Below are 13,751 nucleotides of genomic sequence, written 5' to 3'. Positions count from 1 at the left end.
GTTTCGTAACACCTACCTCGCAAGCATTACAGACGATGACATATTAATGAGCGTCTGGACTAGTATGATTCCGGTGCATTGGGTGAAGTTAGATTACTCTCAAACTTGTTTTCCTGCGATATGTGACACTGGGTCAACATGGAAGTGCTCAAAGTGCAGGGCTCTGCTTGCCAGGAGGCTAGTTACATGATTCGAGTGAAATGACACAAAGGGGAGATTCCTATCATTTAGGGTTTACTCAAGTGATGGCTGAAGTCGTTAGAGCGGGAATTTACTGATCGAAAGGTCCGTGGTTCGAACCTGACTACTACCTCTCAACTCCCGGAGTCTGTTGGTATCCCAGCCCTCGTGCTTCCCTCGTGAGGCATTGGAGTTAGGCACCGAAAGGTTTTACAGCTGGACAGTTTTTTATTTTTTCCAAAAAGGGCACTCACAATGAATGTGGTAACTATAGTGTTGTTGGCTCGACTCCTATTGTGTTAAGGCTTCTGGTATCACTGATTCTTCGTCGTGTTACGACGGCGCAACAATTCTTTTAACCCGTACGCAGCAACTGAGATTTCGGCATGATGGAGGCTGCGTCGACCACATCACTCTCCGTTAGGTGTTGAGCAACGCCATATGTACAGATGAGTTACAATCTTGCGTTTCTTGACCTAAAGGGTTCATTCTGTCCCCTCTACCTGTCTGTGCTTTTAACCACACTCGCCCAATAGATCATGTCTCAGAGTAGCGTTCAATTGTAGCATCCTTTCGATGCTTAACTGCCGTACCACCAGAAGGAAGTACGAAGGCTGGGATACAGTCAGGTCGCCCAAGCCTAGATAGGGGAAGTCGAGAGGCAGGGGCCGGGTTGGAACCACGGACTTTCCGGTCGGTAACTTCGCGATCTAACCACTGAGCCATCTCGCCCCCAGGATTTTGGTAACAAAATCTGGTCTCTGTATTCACATACTTCTGTATTGCGAACTCTAAAAGTTCCTCCGCAAAAAAGTGACGTCCTAAAAGAATGTCCACTCTTCCCCTCCTTGTTCAACTTGATATAGTGAAGAAAACGCTGGAGGGTCTTCCAGAGTCCGCTGCTCAAATTATTACGGATGGTAACCTTGTTGACCTGAAGTACGTAGAGGATATCATCCTCACGGACGACGAATGCAAAGCGCAAGCTCTCTTGAATAAGCCAATATACCATCTTTCGTCATACGCCTAGCACTTTCAAAGGCTCACAGAAGCATGCTTCAGAACGTTCTGCCTTTGGTCATACTCCGTAAGATTCAGTGGAAAATTCTGGGGGTTACTTTAACGGGAGTGCGTCTGATGAGGTCGATGCACGGATCTCGAAGGCTCGAATCACATTTGGGCCCGTCCAGGTTCCTTCCCTCCACCACTCTTTTCCTTTGACTCCAAGGCTTTGAATGTAATTAAGGGAACTTTGTGGTTGTAAAGCATCAGTGACAGAATCGACGGTGCTGTCTATTACATTAATGATGATGACCCAGCGGTTGACTCTAAATTCATCCTTCAATCCCTGAGAATTCGCTGTTATATCTGCTTTCAACAAGTGAAATGATTTGCCACAATTTGCTTCACTGACGCTAAATGGATTTGAGGTTGACATCTAGGTGTTAGCGTTAACCGATATCCTCACCGTATAATTCTAGTTGTTATGGCGGATTGATTTTGAATAGGCTGTCATGGGGAGATGGGGATGGGGTGAATGTACAACGAAGGTGATGACTCCGGCGCAAAAGAAATGCCTTTAACAAATCCGGCGTGCCCTGTTATCTGTTATAATGGTTTACCATGATGTTAGCACCCGTTATACCACTACATTGCTGCTTTTGTGGAAAGCGCCTCACGGGGATAGCATCCTCATTTTAGCCTTTTACTTGAACCCTGCTTCAGATAATCTGAAACAGCTTGCTTATCAGTATTTCCGATCCCGAATACTATGACCATGCGCTCTTTACGTCTTTGGCAGAAGACGGCCCCAAGGAGCAAGCCGAATGTCTAGATTGGATGATTTTAGCCTGAAGATCAGCTATAAGCTAGTTTGGTGGTTTCAAATCATGGGTGATCCCCTTTCCAACTTTTCCTCGCTTTTATTTATCGTCCTTTCCAGCTTACTCGAGGGCCACCACTCCAGCTATATCGCCTTGGATCTCAAATGGAGTGATCATCCCCAAAGCGTATTTTCATAGTAGTTGCCGCTTATTCCAAATCGTAACAACCTAATGACCATCCTTTGAGAAATCAAATGATTTCCCCAGGAGACGGTTATAGAGACGGCCGCCAGTCGTTTCCTCAGAAAGTTTCACGTATTCCTTTTGCACTCGATATTGGCGGTTCTTTGGCAAAGTTGGTTTATGAGCGCACGTTTCGGTACAATTGTCCCTTTCCGTGTCGTAAAACCGACACACCTTCAGAAGATGGAGTTCCTTCCTTTCCTTTTTACGACTATCGCGAACGAGAGCATGAAGGAAGAAAAATGTGTTTTGTCAAATTCGAAACGAGCTGTATCAATGAATGTTTAGCCTTTATTCGATCAAATATTCTGGATATCGATTCAGGTGTTGGTGCAGCTAGAGACTGCACACGAACCCTACTCAGATTCAAAGTCACTGGAGGAGGAGCTTATAGATTTCGTGATCTGATTGTTCGGGAGCTTGGCGTGGAGTTTGACAAAGAGGACGAAATGGAGTGTCTGATACGAGGATGTGTTTTTATGCTTCGCAATATTCCAGATGAATTATTTCGTTACGACAAGCATGCAATTCCAGCCCATGTGTTCGTTTCTGACGCACTGGTGGATACTTTTCCATTTTTGCTGGTCAACATTGGGTCAGGTGTCAGCATACTGAAAGTGGAAAGCCCCGTATCTTACTCCCGACTCGGTGGATCATCCATTGGAGGTGGAACCTTTTGGGGTCTTGGCACTGCCCTTTCTGGAGGTAAGTGTCTGTCGCCCCGCCGTGGAAAAGCCTGCTCATTGATGTTTAGATTTTCACTTTATCTACCACTCTCCTTATTAGCTCCAGGCTATAGGGAATGAGGTCGCATGATTGGTGAATGAGCTGCATGCTTCCTTCGATGTGAACTCTTGAGGCGTGGCGATGGGATTCTTTCGACGGCCAATGTTAGTTGACATTTCCTGTACCACATTTCAACGCGAATCCTTATGTACTTCGATCGTTTTATCCATACCTGCATGAGACACATGACCTGTTCACTGTACGACCCTTCTGTGAACCATATCAATTTAGCCTCCTTATTTGTAATCATTTACCACAACGCACCACATCTGAACCTAAAAAGTTTGTCAGCAACTATTATCGGGCAATCTTGCACTAAAATGGCTCCAGGTTACTGAACGTTTTTGTGTTGATTTCAAACCCCTCAGTAAAGTCTGCTTGTAGCGACAGCATCTTTTCTCCGCTGAATCCACTTCAATGTAGATATATCCAGCGTATCTCACCATTTACATAGGTACCACTTGTTTATCCACACCAACCCGAGCCTTGGCTCTTCGGTTTACTTATTTCAGCCTTAAAATATGGTAATCTGCAAAGTATGGGACACATTTCTGACCTCCGAAAGTTGTACAGCTAATTCAAGTTCTTGTGAGTGCTGTGGTAACCGGGTGCGGACTTCCAAGAAGACCTATCGTGTGGTGCTGTCGATCAGCGTTATTCCCAGACACAGCGTCACTTGTTAAGTTTCTTTGGCTGTTCACCACCGATCGAATTTTTGGCTACATATATTATTTATATATATCCCTAGGGAAGTACACTTTCGACGAGTTATTGGAATTGGCTGTCGCGGGTGATCACCGAAAGGTGGACATGCTGGTTCGTGATATTTACGGTGGAGATTATGCGCTGCTCGGTCTGCCTGGAGACGCGATCGCCAGTTCCTTTGGTCTCGCAGCTCGGTCACCCGATAATCCGCGATGTTCAGCGGATATATTAAAGTCCCTACTCATTGCTGTGAGCAAGTAAGTTTACTTCTGATGGAACCAATTCATTCTTTTGCTTTTCAACTGATGTTTGTATCTGTTTATCGACAAACGATAACGTCTTGAGAGCGAATTCTCTTCTGGTTTCGGCAACGTGAGCCTTTGCGTATCTAGCCCCCCCCTATCCGAATGACTTATGCGTCCAGAAAGTGACTACTGTCCAACCAGGTAGAAGTTTTGGTTCCAGCGGGGTCGGATCTTAGAGCAGCAACAAGCATTCGTTTTGTACATACGTGTGGAGTTCGCAATGTAATTTCCGTAGGTGTTCATATTTTTGCAAGTCATCTGGAGATTATCAACATCCGACATCGTGACCTGTTCTTTGTGGGACTCAGCTATCACTAATCAGGGTCTCCTTCCCCCCATTCATTTTCGTTTACCAAGGCCTTCATGGTTGTATGACAGTTAGGCACAAGTGTTCATTACTGTTTTGTTGCTGCCCGTGATTGGTATGATAGGATTAGGACACTCCACAGGTCATGTAAGGTTTTCGTCCTCCTTGTATATCCCACAGAGGCCCTATGTACTTAAACTAACGCTACCATTCGTAAGTTTACGGTCTTACAATTGAACTCGCCTGTGCATGAGTTCTCGCGCGGACTCAATTTTACCTTCACCGTCCGTCAGTGCGAGCTGTGGCATCTGCAGTGGCCGCAGTCATTGCATAGCGCAAACAATCAAACCAAATATGATTGGCGGGTTCTCGGTTCGTTCGGATGGAATTTGTGAGTAGTCTGAGCAGGCCACCGCACTATCCCGGATCCGAAGTTTCAGACTCCGCATGCACCGCATTGATGAGTGAGAGAGTACCTTCTGCGTATTGTGTTTGGCTTGTTAAGTTACAAGCATGCAGTTGATATCTACATAACGTGAACGACCCTCTTCAATCAGGTACTCGGTTACCGGTAGCTTTCTCGCTTTTTTGTCTCCTTATTGCTCTCACCCCCTTGTGGCGTCAAATAAAGTTTCGAATATTATCCCTCGTCATAGTTTGTCCGCAGTGATGGTCTTGCTTCTGTCCATGAGGATGAACGTTTTCGGTCTTTCTCGAGGGCTCATTCCTCTTTGTTAATGCCATTTTTATCCTGTCCTCACACTCATTGGTTTAAGTTTGTATTCGTGGGTGCTGTGAAAGCCTGCTTAGAGTTTATATCTGGCGACATATTTTTGATCGTGCATATCTCCTGTGTTGCAACTTTACAATGTACTCTTTGTCCTTTCGTCCTAAGGTTTCCTTACTCTACTGGGGTAGAGGTGTGGAAGCCAGCATCCTGAAAAATTAGGGAATTCCCACCTACTGATGGACCACTCATCATGCGAATGTTATTTCTACCCTTTTAGTAATATTGGACAGCTAGCTTGTTTGTATGCAAAACAACACAATCTGACACGCATTCTCTTTGGTGGTTTCTTCATTCGCGGTCACGGTTTGACAATGGAGGTAAGTCGCCCCTGAAATTTTTAACTCATTATTTGGATGGTTGTCGCTGTGAGTGCTGGATTGTTATACTGAAGGCACCGTGTCGAGTCTGATAATAGGATGAACTCTGGTCGTTGGCTTGTTCAGCGAATAAGCTACTTGAGCTACCAACACTCTCCTCTACTCTTCCCTGCAGTTTTCTTGGAAGCGAATAAGTCCTCTTCATCAACTGCCCCATCACTCCTCTCTGTCACAATGGTGATCAGCACTGAGGCACGTGTCCCATTAATCTGCTCACGGTCAAGTGCAATACCCCGGGAACCCTAGCGTGATTTAGGCTGTAGACTTCCTAGGATGAATTAGATTGCGAAACAAACATTGAAGGCAGGCGTATGTAGATGTGTATCAACCGGTTGAGTCTAAACCATTTGAAGTTATTGTGAACCCCTGGCTCTGAGGCGATACTATTGGGCATATTGGCAGATATGCTTGAAGTAGATCTAAATCAATTTATGACTTCTATTTCCTCGCAAGAAGACAGTTTTCTATCGAACGAATCAGTCCAAATGGCTGAGTGTCCTAGTAAGGCTTCTCCGTTATTGACCATTTTCATTCTATCAAACTAATCGTTTGAATGAGCAACGGTACTGCTTGTGTGCACTAATGACCAGACTAAGGTAACGTTTTATAAGTTATCTAATCAACCTACACTTTTCAAAGCTAGTGGAGCCCTGTCTAGGCTTGGGCAACCTAACAGTATCCCAGCCCTCGTGCAACCATGGGGTGGCATGGCAGTTAGGAACCGAAAGAGTGCTACAGCTGGACGATTTGATTGATTTTTGGTTAGTACAATGACAGCCCTATTACGAAAGATTTGAGGTGAAAACAATACCAGTCGGACGAAACACTTTGATCGTGATTCAAAAAGGGGCGAAGGAACGTCATGTGAAAACCATCGTGTAGTTGGTCTGGTTTTGTAGAATTCAAGGTGGTCTCTGACAGTAGTTTGCGAGAGGGCAGTCTCTAACCTGGAAACGAACTATGAAAGCATTCACCGGTAAATTCAGTAGGGTCAAAAACTGCCGTCGAGGCTCAGCTCATGTCATTGGCTCAATCTCGTAGTTACTGCCGATTCTTCGAGGTTATTGTCTTCAGTGCGTAGCTACCAACTTTTCGGAGAATTACGCGATTGATCCAATACGAACTGACTGATTATGTCATCGCCCATAATACCTAGCCATATCTCACACCTCTCATTTCCTGGTGACTGAAACTAGCCACTGGAATCAAAGTACAGCTGGTTTATAGCTGATAAACTGCATTGAACTTAATTTTTATCAAATGAGCGAAAATAGTTGTCTGTTTGTCGTATTCCGGATGTTTACTGAGTTCACTGTTGCTTATATCGCCTAGCGGTCTTGTCAAAGTCTGAACTAACCCTTGAATCCTTGTTACCGTTCCATGAGGTAAACAATTTAGACGTACATGTGTTCCTGATAGCCTCTTTGTTAACGGAAGAACCGACATTTCAAGTGCACTGCGGTTATTCTGACCACATGAGTGATGACCGTTATGCCGCACCTAGATCATTTCAGTGAAATAAATAAACACACTTTTGATGGCAGTAACACTTTTGTTTCACTAACTCACAGTGATCACATTCTACGTGATCTACGGGGCGTCTTTCTGCACTGTAGCCGTAGTAATCTTCACTCCCGTTTGTCGAAGAGATATCCTTTTTCTACAAAAACAACCGATTTTTGAGATCCTCTAATTTTCTTCATCGCCTAATTGCATTAGCTGGCTAGCACTGTCCGGTTTGTCTATTCGTGTTTGGATATGCGACTTGAATCCGGTGCATTGGATATAGTACGTGGATTACTATCATTGCGATTGATTTATTGTTTTCTCAGCCCATTTTAGTTGGGATATGCACTTTTTTGGTGGCGATATGACCAGATTTGTTGATTTTCAATGGAAATTTCTTCTTTTTAGTGAAACCAATCCATGCTGAGAAGCCGAGAAGTACTGTACAACTGTTTCATTCCTGTTTAGGATTGGTGACTGTAGAATTGGGTGGATCATTTTCGATTTAACTCCACTTAGGTGCCCATTACGTAGCGTACTGAACGAATCCAGCTGTGCAATACGATAGACATGTCTTTAGTGGTGCCATTATGGTTAAGATCGGCAACATTATCGGGTACCCACTGAGCACTTGATAACAGCCACACGACAATACTCCATTGCGTCCTGGTGGAGTTACGTGTGGACACATGCACAACCGCCAGCTGATCGGCGTCAACTTTTTATCCGAAAATCGCCATGGTCGTCGAAGTAGCTCCGGGATTGTGGCGAAGTGGTGTATTCCATTTTCAACCCACTCGTTGATTGGTTTACTGGTTACTGATGCTAACAGGTCCACAGTAAAGATTCGATTACCGAACGTCTGAACACACCAGTTATTACTTTATTGACATGTCGTATTATATGTCGCATCAACGGCTTGATCTGAGCGCCACTTTAGTCAAGCAGCTGGTGTAGTCATACGTGGTGACAACGCCGTAAAGCTCGGGTTCCAAAAGATGACGTAGGTGCAACTTGGCATTCTCTGCGACCCTTGTCCACGATGTTTCACTGAACCAACCGTTCTCCAGTTACCTGACCCTGCTTACAAATATTAAATTTTTCTGACCATTTCGCCGATTAATCCATCTCAAACCAACTGTTGTTCGGATCTGGAATCTTCGTTCTGATTAAGTTGAAATGTATTTGCAATACTGAGCATGCTGGGAATTATCTAACCCTTGTTTTGGAGAACACACTTTGATGGGCTTGTTTAGGCTTCGGGTCAATTAAGGAACTATGATTATAACTTTTATTCCGGTTGATAACTGTTGTATAAAGCGAACAAAAGCGGAACACATGAATTGCGAATAAAATTCATTCCTACGCATAGTTTCTACACCTTTTGGATGGTTGGTTGGTTGGTTGACAAACAGTTCACGTAACCAAACAAGGACGGAAGTACTCAGTACACACGGTCTCCACGATGAAGCAGTTTCTAAACTGGTTCGCTAGTGATGTCCTGCCAGGATAAAACCAACTTCCTCCAACTTGCACAAGATAATCGTTTAGTATGTAATGATAACATTTCTAACGCTCCCCAGGTTCCCTGACCCGAAAGCTAATCAGCTTGAATCTCTCGCCTGATCATCATTTTCGATTTACCTCTCTGCTCAGGTGCCCATTACATAGTGTACTGAACGAATCCAGCTGTGCAATACGATGAGCATGTCTTTGGCAGTGCCTTTATGGTTAAGCTCAGCAACATTATCTCGTACGCACTGAGAACTTGATGACAGTCACGGCAATACTACAGTGCGTCCTCGTGGAGTTACGTGTTATCACGCGCTATGTCCTTCCTACCCCAGAGATGGTGAAAAACAATGGTGACGTTTGGAGCTCTACGAGGGACACACAGTTGGTACGCCATATCAACCAGGCCACCCGTCCGATTCGGATGAATTTGAGATGGAAAGTCATGATGAGGCAACCCGTCATCTTATCATGAGAGTAGTTATTAGTTTCAGAAGTGGCGAAAAGACTTGTACGATATCCCTGAAGCCGGTGATGGCCGAACACATACAAAACCCCACACACAAACACATTAGTCGTAAGATTGTTTACGACTCTGTGACGGGACACGACAAGTTTCACACGTTTTGGAGCTCATCTCATAGGCGCACTCGTCGGGTTCTACTTAAGCACCAAACTGTACCCAGCTGGTGGAGTGCATCATTTCCATACTAATTTGGAGAGCATTTTAGACGAGGGACTCAGGTGTCTCCAGTTAAAAGGCAAATCACTGTCCAAATGAGGGTATTTCGCGAGTTTTGATCCAAGAGGAACTCCGGGATTGCGTCTACTTGATGAGCCCTAAGAAGCGCGAAACCTGTATTGGCTGTTCGAGAGCTTTCAGCAACTCTGTGAGCAGTGTTTCTTCAAGAACATATTCTACGTTATCTAGCATATTGCACCAACCGAAACATGAGGTGGCCTTTGTGTAGCACATTCAACTGAATGACATCACAAATGTGAGGTTCAGCTGGGGTTTCAGTTGAGCTTACTTAGATCGCGATTGTGATTGATTAGTTTTCCCGGATTGGCAAGTTGTTTGCGAGCAGTGTGGTGCCAATCAATATGATGTCGTCATTATACCCTGACATCCCTGGTTGGTGATGAACCGTTGGAAATCCGAAAACCAAGCTCAGAGAAAAAAACAAGAACCAAGCGATCGTAACTTTTCGCTGTGTTTGTAGTCAAATTTGGTTATCTATCCACGGTGGACTTCCAAGGTTAAGGTCAGTGAAAACGCTTGAACGGTGTGCATGTGTGGGTGAGTGGGTGGAGTGTTTACCGGAAAGCGCATCCAATTGCAACGAAAAATCGGCAGAAAAGATTCAGAGAGTTGACCTATTTGATGAACCTCAACCAAGGTGAAACAGGCTGTAGGCCGCTCAGCAGTTTACCCAGACTTTATAACTAGTTTCAGTCTCTTGAATATCGTTATGACTGGAACATAAGAGAGCATTTTCATTCGATTAGTACTATAAATGAGAAATTCTCGTTATAAACTATCTTCTTTTACAAATAAATGCTTTTTGAGTGATATCAGGTTCAAGTACAATGTATTGCAATCTTCAGGAGCCTTGTTTTCGAATCCCGCCATGCATCCACGACTACTGTTTTCTATCCACTCACCATTGAAACCTCTGTTGCAGTTGTATTTTAACTTTCTTGTAATTCTCCACACGTTTTCGAATGAGTTGATATTCTTATATGTGCAGGGTAGTGTACCAATTAGGCTAAAAGTGGCACAACTCGAGGTATTACTTTTTAATTTACGACCCACTCGACGCGGTCCCCTCAAATAAATGTTATGCGACGACCTCTCAGTGTCGTGCTGCAAAACTCGACCAATTTTTCAGTCTGCACGTCTTTTGTCACCAAACTTTTTCGAAAACACCTCACTGTGTTTCCAAAGAAACATGCATGAGACTACAGTGCGATTCGGGCGAAAGATCCGAGACATATTCAGGTCTTTGACAACTGGTGTCTCAGAACTATAATTGTAATCGGTTTGAAACAGAGGATTCACAGTGAGGTGATCAGATTAGTCTTCGGTGAAGCAGAAGACACTCAACTCAGATAATGCATCCATTGCTTCAAGCTGAATGGGTTGGGCCATGTGTTACCATCTGCCGAGATGATCATTCGGAGTGTCGTAAACTAAGAGGTGGAAAGAAGTTCACTTGGCAAAAAAGAATGAGGGATGTTACAGGGAATTGAGATACCGTTGGTGCTGTTCGCTTTCCAGAAGGGGTTTTTATATGCGGTTCTTCTGACCATCCCTGTGCTTGGCTGGAGACACTGAACGATTTCTCGGTTGACGGGTATCAGGGGAGTTGTTAATTTCTATCCAGGTTGCCTGACTGAATGATAAAGGTGTAGGAACTTCGGATGTTTGTGGTAGGCTAGCTCTATACCCCCTTTCCGTCACATTTTCCCCTTCCGTTTTAGAAATTTATTGAAATAAATTGCCATGACAGTACAGCAGTGAAACACTAGTTTTCTCGTTTGATGTTTCTATCAGTGATGATGGATGATGGTGATGATGTATGGATGGACCGTTTTTGCAGTTGGCTATTAGTTGTGATGTAGTGGAGGCAACCTCCCATATCAGCTTTATGAACTACCAGTTGTGCTGGGTTTGCAGCAAATTGAAGTTTATTGTGTCTAATTGTGAAGTGGGAAATTTCGATAAATGAATGTCATCCTGATCAGAGACTACAGCACCAGTTACCACAGATAATTAATTGACTGTCGTACCACCAGAAGTTTCCTTTACTTATACTTCAAGCTCTAAATTGAAAAAAAAGTACATGAGGAGGGTACTTAATGCTGTTATACGAAGTACCCACACCTCCAAATGCTGAGTCAGGCAACCTGGACAGAAGCTCACTGTTTCCTAATATAACGAGGATAGCCAAGCACATTGGGCATTAAGAACGGACGATAGGCGGACTGTAACAAGAACCCCCAAACTTTATGTAAGCTCTTTCACACGTCCACTTGCAGTTTACCTCACTTGGGCTGAAGCTAGGAGAACAATATTCATCTCGGTGAGTCGGCGTGTGTGGCACACGGCCAAGCCCACGCCGTTGATGGCGATCCGTACTTACGGTGATTGAAGTTCCTGCTGCACGCCCCAACACCCGTTTTCTAAATACCCTGTTATGAATTCGTCGACGCAACTAGTAAGGGTTCTGAAACAGCGGTGACATCTCTGTAATCTTTGACTCAGTGGTATGCTTGTCTGATACCAAATGTAAAACAGGGTGGCCATCATGATTCACGTTTTCGGGATTCGTTCACTAACTCCATCAGACATACTTCTGCCAAAGCTAGTCCAACCACCTCAAGTGTAATCTGTAGTGTATCATGAGACTACGCAAAACTTGCACGAATTTCCTTGAATATCACAAATACAGTAGAGTTTCCGTGCACTTTCAACACATTACCAGTGCAGAGATGCCCGACTTTTTGGTGCATCCATCAAACGGCAATTTCCACAAGTTTTTCAGGAACGGGTAATCGTCCTTACCTTTATGATCGAATTTTCAAAGCACTTCTGCTTTTTCCGTCAGACACCTTGTGCCATTAATTCTTTGAAATGAGTAGGAAAAGACTTATGTGTACAACTGTCCGCGGATATTTTCGGGAAGGTACATTATGCACTGCGGGGAATATACTCGTCTCTTGAGTCTACGTGTAATTTGTTAAATGTAACTGATTCACCTGTCGCTGCAACGGAATGTTTGAAATATTGTCGCTAAATGCAATACCAATTATACGGACGTATTTTGCCAACTCCGGATGAGTTCGAAAGCGGTTCACCATGGGGCTCCACTTTCGTATTTTATTCGCCCGAAGGCACTCGTAAATTGTTGAGGTTATGTAGAAAGCGAGATAGCTCAGTGGTCAAAGCGCGAATTTGCTGTCCGGCAGGTCCGCGGTTCGAACCCAAACTCTACCTTTCGACTTCCCCTATCTAGGCTTGGGCAACCTGACAGTATCCCAGCCCTCGTGCTTCCTACGAGGCATGGCATCTAGCTACCGAAAGGGTGTTACAGCTGAATGATTTTCTTCTTTGTTTATGTAGCAGGTTGCATTGCGTCCCACATTTCCTCGCCTAGTGACGATATGGCAACATACTTACATTCGCTGAAGCTGCAAGGACACTGGTGTTTCCCTTCCCTTCTCCAGAATGAGAGCTATGGATTTTGAAATAGGTGGTGGGCAAGTAAAGATACCTTCAAACTAAACAAACGTCCACATCCCACCCGATTCCACCCCCGTATCAGGCGGGCGAATAAACGCATCGTTCGGGCGATGTGCTCATCTCTCTATCGTTTTTCATCCGTGGGCCAAATGTAAAATGAAGTTAGATTTGCATGGTCATGAAATGTGGGCGCCTTTTGATTCGAGGATTTGATAAGTGTGGAACGGGTTTTAGGCAGTGAATTCTGGTTTTATTGCCGCCCTACTTGGACCACCTATGTGTGTCAGCTAATTTGTCTTTAGCAAAGATCTTCAAGCTGTCTGACCTCGGAATCTTTGTTCTAGTTAAATAAAGTGTTATTCTATACTGTATTTCTCATCTGTTTTTAAAGCATTCTGAAGGCTTGATTGTCTACAAAGTCATGATGAACAGAACAGCCGCATGCGAGTAGGCGATAGTTTTCGTTCATATTTGAAACGATTAACAGTACGTATTTCACGAACCCCTGCGAAACTAGGAGACAACCTTCCGGATAGGATTTTAACACATTGAAGCTTCACTCGTCGTACCAGCAGCGCGAAATTTGCGTCATCTCAGTATTTTTTGCAGCCGTCACTTAGGATGCTGAAGAAAATACGAAGCTGTTTTTCCCTCGTTGTCTTGGTGCCCATTCCCATTTTGGCAGGGTAAAACGCTAAACATCCTCACTCGTCCAGTTCCCGCTCGTACCTTGAGTCATGACTTCGCATAGGTGAGCCTCTGTGACTTCTTATTCATCATCATCGCTGTCATGGATAGCAATGCACCAGTAGTAAATATCAGTTCTTGTCAGCCATATAGGAGCACTTAACTCGTTTATTTTCATTGTCTGTGTTCTGTTTATTCGATTTAGTTTCATCTACTTGTGATCTGCTTTTCATCCTCAGTTGACAATCGACTTATCAGAGTATTATATATATATATATATATAT

General features: G+C 44.1%; 1 protein-coding gene across 1 annotated transcript in view; it reads left to right on the top strand.

Moving 5' to 3' along the window:
* Window positions 1–2,121: 2,121 nt before the first annotated feature.
* Window positions 2,122–13,751, top strand: part of T265_03218 (hypothetical protein) — a gene marked incomplete at both ends in the record, with an annotated part of 31,699 nt that continues 20,069 nt past the window's right edge. The window contains 3 exons of the mRNA XM_009167637.1: window positions 2,122–2,951; window positions 3,781–3,994; window positions 5,357–5,456. Coding sequence (XP_009165901.1) covers window positions 2,258–2,951; window positions 3,781–3,994; window positions 5,357–5,456 — 1,008 coding nt within the window. The remainder of the gene's footprint in view (window positions 2,952–3,780; window positions 3,995–5,356; window positions 5,457–13,751) is intronic.

This window comes from Opisthorchis viverrini (genome assembly GCF_000715545.1).
Source record: "Opisthorchis viverrini unplaced genomic scaffold opera_v5_44, whole genome shotgun sequence".
NCBI classification, from domain to species: domain Eukaryota; kingdom Metazoa; phylum Platyhelminthes; class Trematoda; order Opisthorchiida; family Opisthorchiidae; genus Opisthorchis; species Opisthorchis viverrini.
The sequence above is the reverse complement of the archived record's forward strand: the minus strand, read 5'-3'. Positions and strand labels throughout refer to the sequence as shown.